The sequence below is a fragment of the Carassius carassius genome, chromosome 28 (assembly GCF_963082965.1).
Source record: "Carassius carassius chromosome 28, fCarCar2.1, whole genome shotgun sequence".
NCBI lineage: Eukaryota > Metazoa > Chordata > Actinopteri > Cypriniformes > Cyprinidae > Carassius > Carassius carassius.
Window position 1 is genome coordinate 455,001 of NC_081782.1, and position 8,643 is coordinate 463,643.

Here is an 8,643-nt window from a genome sequence, read left to right on the forward strand (position 1 = left end):
GCCCTCACCGGCTGTGCTGCTCAGGGCTCCAGCCCCTCTGCCGGTTTCTCTGTGTTTCTGCCGAGAGCTCGGGGCCCGTGCCGTGTGTCGTGTGCCGCTTGGAACTGTTCGCCAAATACCTGAACCACAGGAAGCAGCACGGATCAGCGCTCTGATTGGCCGCCTCCAGCCTCTGGAGGGCCACACAACCAATCGGCACACAGAATCAGAGCTCGCCCCACCGCTAGCTTTAGCAAAGCCATTAGACAAAAGCAAAGCCACAGAAGGGAAGTATGCCATCGTTTGGCACGAGAGAGAGAGGTCAGAGGTCACTAGCGGAACTCTGGAGGATTTAGAGTCGTTTTAGAAAGTGATGTTGATGGACAGACAGAGACAGAGAGAGACCCCCAGAGCTCAAAGCAGCGCTGCAGTGTTTAGTGTGTCACTGACAGAGACCCGCGGCTCCCAGCGCAGCACAGCAGCTCACAAACACACACACACACACACACACACACACACACAGCCGTACCTCTGAACGGCCTCCGGGTCAGGCTCGGCGTCGGACCCCTCCTCATCCACCGGAGCCACGTCCAGGATCGGATGCTGACAAACACAGAGACATGCGTCAGAGCTCTATAGAATGCAATTAATACTTTAGACTACTGCATTATTAATTTGAACCTCTGATATTATAGTAATGCATGCGCTGACAGATTGTTTGATGTAATGTAGCTGATATATAGCCAAACGAATCAGAGTCGAATGTGCTCTTCTCCAGCTCCTGATCTGATTAATGTCATGTGTGATCATGAACGCAGCACATCATGCTCAGCTGTGAGAAACAGGAGGATTGTGGGATTGTCTCACCGGGCTGGTGACCAGCGGGGACTGACCGCGCGGTCTCTTCAACAGCTGCTGCGCGTGAAGCTGAATGTTGGCTCCTCCATCAGACGCCCGGCGGCCCAGAGGACCCATGCCATTCAGCAGCTGCAGGGTGGGCGGCTGCAGGAGAGACTGTTCCTGCACACATCACACATCAGGTGATCTCAGCGTCAGCAAGTGTCCGAGCAGATATATGAGTGTGTGTGTGCTTTACCTTGTACTCCAGCTGCTGCGTGGGCTGCAGGTTCGGGGTCGGCATCAGATGCATCTGTGCCATGGTGGGCACCAGCGGAGGGAAGGGCGGCTGAGGGGCCACACGCGGAAACCCAGGAGCCAGTTTCTGAAGATCCTCCTGAAGCTCAGCCCTGACAAACACACACAACATCAGTGCTGGGGGAAGGTGGGAGGGGTCTAGAGTGAACTGGGAGGGGCTTGACATAGGTGGGAGGAGTTTTAAGTGGTTTGGGATTGGCTTCAGTTAGATGGGGCAGATTTTGAGGGGAACTAGGAGGGGCTTTAGTTAGGTGGGAGGGGTTAGGGTGAACTGGGAGGGACTTTAGTTAGGTGGGAGGGGTTTAGGGCAATGTAGGAGGAGCTTCAGTTAGGTGGGAAGGATTAAGGGCAAACTGGGAGGGACATTATTTAGGCAGGAAGCAATTAGGGCAAACTGCGATAGACATTAGATAGGTGGGAGGGATTTAGGACAAGGTAGGAGGAGCTTTAGTTGAGTGGGAGGGGTTTATGTCAAGGTAGGAGGAGCTTTAGTTAGGTGGGAGGGGTTTAAGGCAAACTGGAACAGACTTTAGTTAGGTGGGAAGGATTTAGGGCAAACTGGGAGGGACTTTAGTTAAGTGGGAGGGTTTTATGGCAAACTGGGAGGGACTTTAGTTAAGTGGGAGGGGTTTGTGGTAAACTGGGAGGGACTTTAGTTAGGTGGGAGGGATTTAGGGGCTTGTTAGGCTGTAGCTCCAGCTGGAGGTAAAGAGAGCAAATAAAAGACAGCAGAAACAGAAGCACTGGCTGGGATGTGCAGTACCTGGGGTCCGGTACACCGACAGTGTGGCGTCTCATGGACAGGTATCGGGCCATCGCCTCTGGACTGGGCTCTTCTCCCTCATCGCTGTCCAGAGCCATCGTCCCGTCCGTCTGAAACACACACACACAGGGTCAAAAACAATCCATTCTGCATCCTCACACTCCAGACTGATTTATTCTCACTGACTGTGAGCTGAAAGCAGCGTTGCACTCACCTCAACGATCTGATTCTCTGGGTTTATGAGCTGAACCTGTGGTACTGTCATACTGACAGTGTTACTCTGATCCTGCTGGACACACACAAACACACGTGATGAAGCAGATCAACCAACAGTCAAGTCAAGTCACCTTTATTCATTTAGTGCTTTCAACAATACTAGCTTTCTTTTAATCTAGCTGTCGTTTCATTTTGAATTGAAAAAAAAAAGACTATCAGAAGGCTGAGAAACACTATCACATAACCAGAATCCTTTCACAACCCCACGATCCCCTTCCTCTAGAATCATTGTTAGTTCTGCAGAAGCCCACCGCTCTGCTTCAACACAGGATGTAAATGAGGCACTCTGGAGCTCATGCATATTCCTCTCATCAGGAATCAAAGGTTGCTAACGGTAACAGCACACACCTGCACGGTGTTGAGGGAGTAAAGGGGGCGGGGCGTGGGCGGAGCCACACACAGGTTCTTGTGCCGCTTGAGTTTGTCAGACAGCAGGCTGTAGGTGGCGCTGTAGTGATCGTATGCGTCCGTGTGCAGGGACTGAAAGGAGAAACACAACCACATGAATGTTCCAGAAGAGCCCATCTGAATGAAGGAGGGGTGGATGGGTGTGTGTGTGTGTGTGTGCGTGCGTCACCTGTAAGGTCCGCTCACGGTCGAAGCCCATCTCTGACATGGCCATCAGAATCTGCTCGTTAATTAACTCTGTTTCTCTCTCCACCTTCACCTGCTCACATTCTGCTATCAGCTGATAGAGGCACAGGCAAATCAGCAACATTTCTACACATCGTTAAGTGAAATACTGCTTCAGGCCTAAGAACAGCTGAACTGCAAGCATCACGTGTGTGTATTGAGTGTTTTTGTGCTTGTGTGTGTGACTGACTCGGTCAAACTCAGGGTCGGGGTCTCCTTGTCTCATCCACTTGTTCTTACAGATCTGCTCCATTGAAAGCCGTCGACTGGGCTCCAGAACCAACATGTGTCTGATCAGATACTCACAGTCTGAAACACACACAAACACACGTCAATCATGTGTAGTGGCTCAGCAAGGTAAGTATCTGTTTCTGTGTGTGTGTGTGTGTGTGTGTGTGTGTGTGAGAGAGAGAGAGATTGTGAGTATGCGAGTCTGTGTGTGTGTGTTTTTTAAAGCGTGCATCTGAGTTACGTAAGAGTGAGTGTTAAAGAGTAAATCTGTGTGAGTCTGTGTGAGTGTGTATGAGAGTGAGTCTGTGCACACGAGAGTGAGTCTATGTGAGTGTGTACGAAAGTGAATGCACAAGAGTAAGTCTGTGTGAGTGTGTGTGTGCACGAGAGTGAGTCCGTCCGTGTGTGTGCACGAGAGTGAGTCTGTATGCACAAAAGTGAGTCTTGTGTGCATGAGAGTAAATCCGTGTGGGTGTGTACGAGAGTGAGTCTGTGTGAATGTGTATGAGAGTGAGTCTGTGTGCACGAGAGTGAGTCCGTGTGAGTGTGAACGAGAGTGAGTGCACAAGAGTGAGTCTCTGTGTACGAGAGTGAGTCTGTGTGCAGGAGAGTGAGTCCCTGTGAGTGTGCACGAGAGTGAGTCTGTGTGAGTGTGCATGAGAGTGTGTGAGTGTGCACGAGAGTTAGTCTGTGTGAGTGTGCATGAGTCCGTGTGAGTGTGTACGAGAGACTGTGTGTGTGAGTCTGTGTGAGAGTGCATGAGAGTGAGTCTGTGTGAGTGTGCATGAGAGTGAGTCGGTGTGAGTGTGCATGAGAGTGAGTCTGTGTGAGAGTGCATGAGAGTGAGTCTGTGTGAGTGTGCATGAGAGTGAGTCTGTGTGAGTGTGCATGAGAGTGAGTCGGTGTGAGTGTGCATGAGAGTGAGTCAGTGTGAGAGTGTACAAGTGAGTCTGTGTGCACGAGAGTGAGTCTGTGTGAGTGTGCATGAGAGTGTGAGTGTGCACGAGAGTTAGTCTGTGTGAGTGTGCATGAGTCCGTGTGAGTGTGTACGAGAGACTGTGTGTGTGAGTCTGTGTGAGTGTGCATGAGAGTGAGTCGGTGTGAGTGTGCATGAGAGTGAGTCGGTGTGAGTGTGCATGAGAGTGAGTCGGTGTGAGTGTGCATGAGAGTGAGTCTGTGTGAGAGTGCATGAGAGTGAGTCGGTGTGAGTGTGCATGAGAGTGAGTCGGTGTGAGTGTGCATGAGAGTGAGTCGGTGTGAGTGTGCATGAGAGTGAGTCGGTGTGAGTGTGCATGAGAGTGAGTCGGTGTGAGTGTGCATGAGAGTGAGTCTGTGTGAGTGTGCATGAGAGTGAGTCTGTGTGCACAAGAGTGAGTCGGTGTGAGTGTGCATGAGAGTGAGTCGGTGTGAGTGTGCATGAGAGTGAGTCTGTGTGAGTGTGCATGAGAGTGAGTCTGTGTGAGTGTGCATGAGAGTGAGTCTGTGTGAGTGTGCATGAGAGTGAGTCTGTGTGAGTGTGCATGAGAGTGAGTCTGTGTGAGTGTGCATGAGAGTGAGTCTGTGTGAGGGTGTATGAGAATGAGTCTGTGTGCAAGAGAGTGAGTCCGTGTGATTGTGTACAAGTGAATCTGTGTGCACAAGAGTGAGTCTGTGTGAGTGCGCACGAGAGTTAGTCCGTGTGAGTGTGTACAAGAGACTGTGTGTGTGAGTCTGTGTGAGTGTGCGAAAGTGAGTCTGTGTGAGTGTGCATGAGAGTGAGTCTGTGTGAGTGTGCATGAGAGTGAGTCTGTGTGAGTGTGCATGAGAGTGAGTCTGTGTGAGTGTGCATGAGAGTGAGTCTGTGTGAGTGTGCATGAGAGTGAGTCTGTGTGAGTGTGCATGAGAGTGAGTCTGTGTGAGTGTGCATGAGAGTGAGTCTGTGTGAGTGTGCATGAGAGTGAGTCGGTGTGAGTGTGCATGAGAGTGAGTCGGTGTGAGTGTGCATGAGAGTGAGTCGGTGTGAGTGTGCATGAGAGTGAGTCGGTGTGAGTGTGCATGAGAGTGAGTCTGTGTGAGTGTGCATGAGAGTGAGTCTGTGTGAGTGTGCATGAGAGTGAGTCTGTGTGAGTGTGCATGAGAATGAGTCTGTGTGAGTGCGCACGAGAGTGTGTGAGTGTGCATGAGAGTGAGTCTGTGTGAGTGTGTACGAAAGTGAGTCTGTGTGAGGGTGTATGAGAATGAGTCTGTGTGCAAGAGAGTGAGTCCGTGTGATTGTGTACAAGTGAATCTGTGTGCACAAGAGTGAGTCTGTGTGAGTGCGCACGAGAGTTAGTCCGTGTGAGTGTGTACAAGAGACTGTGTGTGTGAGTCTGTGTGAGTGTGCGAAAGTGAGTCTATGTGAGTGTGCAAGAGTGTTTTTTTTATTGTGAGATTTGAGCTTGCGAGAGTAAGCGTGAATGTTTGTACCTGTGGACATGAAAAACGGGATCCGGAACTTTCCACTGAGGACTCGAGCACGGAGGTTCTGTAAAGTGCTTCCATCAAATGGTAAAGCGCCACAGACCAGAACGTACAACACCACACCCAAACTCTACAGAGAGAGAAAGAGAGTTTTTCACACACTCATGCTCAATACTGGAACTGATCACATGATCTGTGTCCCGCAGCACACTGAAGAGGTTCACTGCATGTGTTCTTCTGCTTTATCTCATAAAATCTGCACACGACAGCAGGAATAAAACTGAATTTAGAGCAGCATTTACTGACAGGTGAGTAGGCGGGTCCCTCACCATTGTCCATGATGCGCAAGCATTAACACATGTAATGTCTATGTGAAATGTGCATTTAAATAATGTGTATATTTGAATACTACAATATCATTTCATCACACTGTCAGCTCAGCTCTAGTATGTGTTATCAGCGCTCTGTTTCCACCAGTGATCCGAGGTGAGACAGATGCTGGTTTTCACCCAGTGTTTCCCATACATTATCAAAACTGACTGCCACAAATATATTTTCCAAAAGGCTATGACTTCATTGAATAAACCGCACTGCACATTTTTAAATCGAAACCCCGGTGCGGGTGTTTTTATATCACTGTATTTCTGAAGGAAACCGTCTGTCTTCAGAAAGTTTTGAATGTCATTTTCATCTCATCTTGTATGTAATGTCTGATAAAGCAGTGTTTGTGAGCAGAGCACTTCTTGTGTACAGAGGTTACCAGAGAAACCTCAATCTCTACCACTCCAACAGCCTCCTGCTGGCAGAGAATGAATTTGCATATACATGCCACCACAATTAGTGGAAGTCTGTGGGAAACACTGTTACCCATATGTCCACTTTAGGTCCATCGTACTCTTTCCCCTCGAAGAGTTCGGGTGCGGCGTATGGAGGACTGCCACACCACGTCTTCAGCAGCTGTCCTCGAGAAAACAGATTACTAAAGCCGAAATCTGAGGAGACAGAGAGACGGCCAGGTCAACACACTACATAAACAAACAGCGACACACACACACTCTTACTCACTTTCACTCACACTCTCTCACTCACACACACACACACACACACACATAGTCTGCAAGTGTGCAAGAGTGAGCTTGTGAGTGAGTCTGTGTGTGTGTGTGTTTGAGAGTGAGTCTGCAAGTGTGTGAGAGCAAGTCTGTGAATGAGTCTGTGTACGAGAGTGAGTCTGTGTACGAGAGTGAGTCTGTGTGTGCGAGAGTGAGTCTGTAAGTGTGCGAGTGTGTGTGTGTGTATGAGTGAGAGTCTGTGTGATTGTGCAAGAGTGAGTCTGTGTGTACGAGAGTGAGCCTGTAACTGTGCGAGAGTGAGTCTGCAAGTGTGAGAGTGAGTCAGTAAGTGTGACTGAGTCTGTGAGTGTGAGTCAGTAAGTGTGCGAGTGTGAGTCTGTGTACGAGAGTGAGTCTGTGAGTGAGTGTGTATGAGTGTGAGTCTGTGAGTGAGACGGTGTACGAGAGTGAGTCTGTAAGTGTATGAGTGTGAGTGTGAAAGAGAGTGAGTCTGTGAGTGAGTGTGTATGAGTGTAAGTCTGTGAGTGTGAGTGTGAGTCTGTGAGTGAGTGTGTATGAGTGTAAGTCTGTGAGTGTGAGTGTGAGTCTGTGAGTTAGTGTGTATGAGTGTAAGTCTGTGTGAGTGTGCGAGAGTGAGTGTACGAGAGTCTGTAAGTGTGCAAGAGTAAGTCTGCAAGTGTGTGAGAGTGAGTGAGTCTGTGTACGAGAGTGAGTGAGTCACACAAAAAGTCTCTCACACACACACACACACACACACACACACACACACACACACACACACACACACACACACACACACCTGCGATCTTGATGTTGAGATTGTGGTCCAGCAGCAGGTTTTCTGCCTTCAGGTCTCTGTGGACGATGTTCCTGCAGTGACAGAAATAAACCGCTGCTACGATCTGCTTGAACTTCCGCCGCGCGTCTTTCTCCGCCATCCGTCCGTGAGCCACGAGGTGATCTGAGAAACACACGGGAGGAGAAACACCTCAGAGACGTTCAACACGGTTCTGGTGAACTGATTCTTCTGAAGTCCTGTCTCACCGAAGATCTCTCCTCCGCTGGCGTACTCGGTCACCAGATAGATCAGCCGCTCCGTCTCCATCACCTGCAAACACACACAGACTCAGCCAATCACACTCGACCGTACACAAACCACAGACCAATCAGCTGTGAGCGTGAGGGAGTGGGCGGGACCTGGTACAGACGGATGATGTGAGGGTGTCGCAGCATCTTCATGATCTGAACCTCCCGGAAGATCTTCTTCAGATTCTCATCGTCCAGCTGAGTCTTATCCACGATCTTTATCGCAACCTGAGAGACAGATCACAGCAATATAAATAGTAAATAAAAACAATACAAAATAATGTACTTCATTAGCATAAATAGGCTGTTTACAGCTACCAAGCAACATTATGATCAAAAAGCATATATGAATGAATTATTGTTAAATTCAACAGATGTGCAGATATGAGTGTGTGAAATCAGATGGGTGGATTGTGTTTTATGTCTGAGAGACAGACAGTAAATCAGATGGAGAAGCAGCAGACAGCAGCGACTGTTCCAGTAACACTGACGCACACCGAGTGTGTTTGTGTGTGTATTTTAAGCATGTGCTTCTATTAATATCACTGGATCCGATCCAGCTACAGTGATGCAATCAGACTCCAGCTGACCCTGTGCGTCCTGAAAACATCTGGACACACACACACACACACACACACACACACACACACAGATCGCAGCAGTGGAGAACAGCAAGTTCTTGCTCATGCAAATGGGTCCAAAATGAGGAAACCAGCAGCAGCAACACAAACATCACAGACATACAAAAACCATCTAATAGTGTGTGTGTCTGTGCGTGTGTGTGTGTGTGTGTGTTAGAGTGTGCCTGACAGTATGAATGTTGTTTATTTATCCACTGCATTATACACAATCACACTTCAACAGACAATTACATCATATATAAAACATTCTTCACTGTGCAGTTACTGACTGATTCAAGAACATTCCAGATCAGTTTCTCACACTCAAAACCATGCGTTACTACAAAAGAGCAGCTCGTGAGCCTTACACACACACACACACACACACACA

At 48.9% G+C, this 8,643-nt stretch overlaps 1 protein-coding gene across 4 annotated transcripts in view; it reads right to left on the minus strand.

Annotated features, from left to right (window-relative positions):
* Positions 1–8,643, minus strand: part of sik3 (SIK family kinase 3) — a 32,542-nt gene that overhangs the window by 13,992 nt on the left and 9,907 nt on the right. Inside the window, exons 2-15 of one of the 4 annotated variants that reach the window (XM_059513732.1) lie at positions 7,744–7,860; positions 7,591–7,654; positions 7,346–7,507; positions 6,344–6,468; positions 5,483–5,606; positions 2,997–3,115; positions 2,751–2,861; positions 2,520–2,653; positions 2,112–2,175; positions 1,898–2,007; positions 1,076–1,226; positions 847–999; positions 509–582; positions 9–119 (exon numbers count right to left, since the gene is read on the minus strand). In XM_059513732.1, the coding sequence (XP_059369715.1) occupies positions 9–119; positions 509–582; positions 847–999; positions 1,076–1,226; positions 1,898–2,007; positions 2,112–2,175; positions 2,520–2,653; positions 2,751–2,861; positions 2,997–3,115; positions 5,483–5,606; positions 6,344–6,468; positions 7,346–7,507; positions 7,591–7,654; positions 7,744–7,860 (1,619 nt within the window). Of the gene's footprint in view, positions 1–8; positions 120–508; positions 583–846; positions 1,000–1,075; positions 1,227–1,897; positions 2,008–2,111; positions 2,187–2,519; positions 2,654–2,750; positions 2,862–2,996; positions 3,116–5,482; positions 5,607–6,343; positions 6,469–7,345; positions 7,508–7,590; positions 7,655–7,743; positions 7,861–8,643 lie in introns of all 4 variants that reach the window. The other 3 variants (XM_059513731.1, XM_059513730.1, XM_059513733.1) reach the window with 3 other exon arrangements.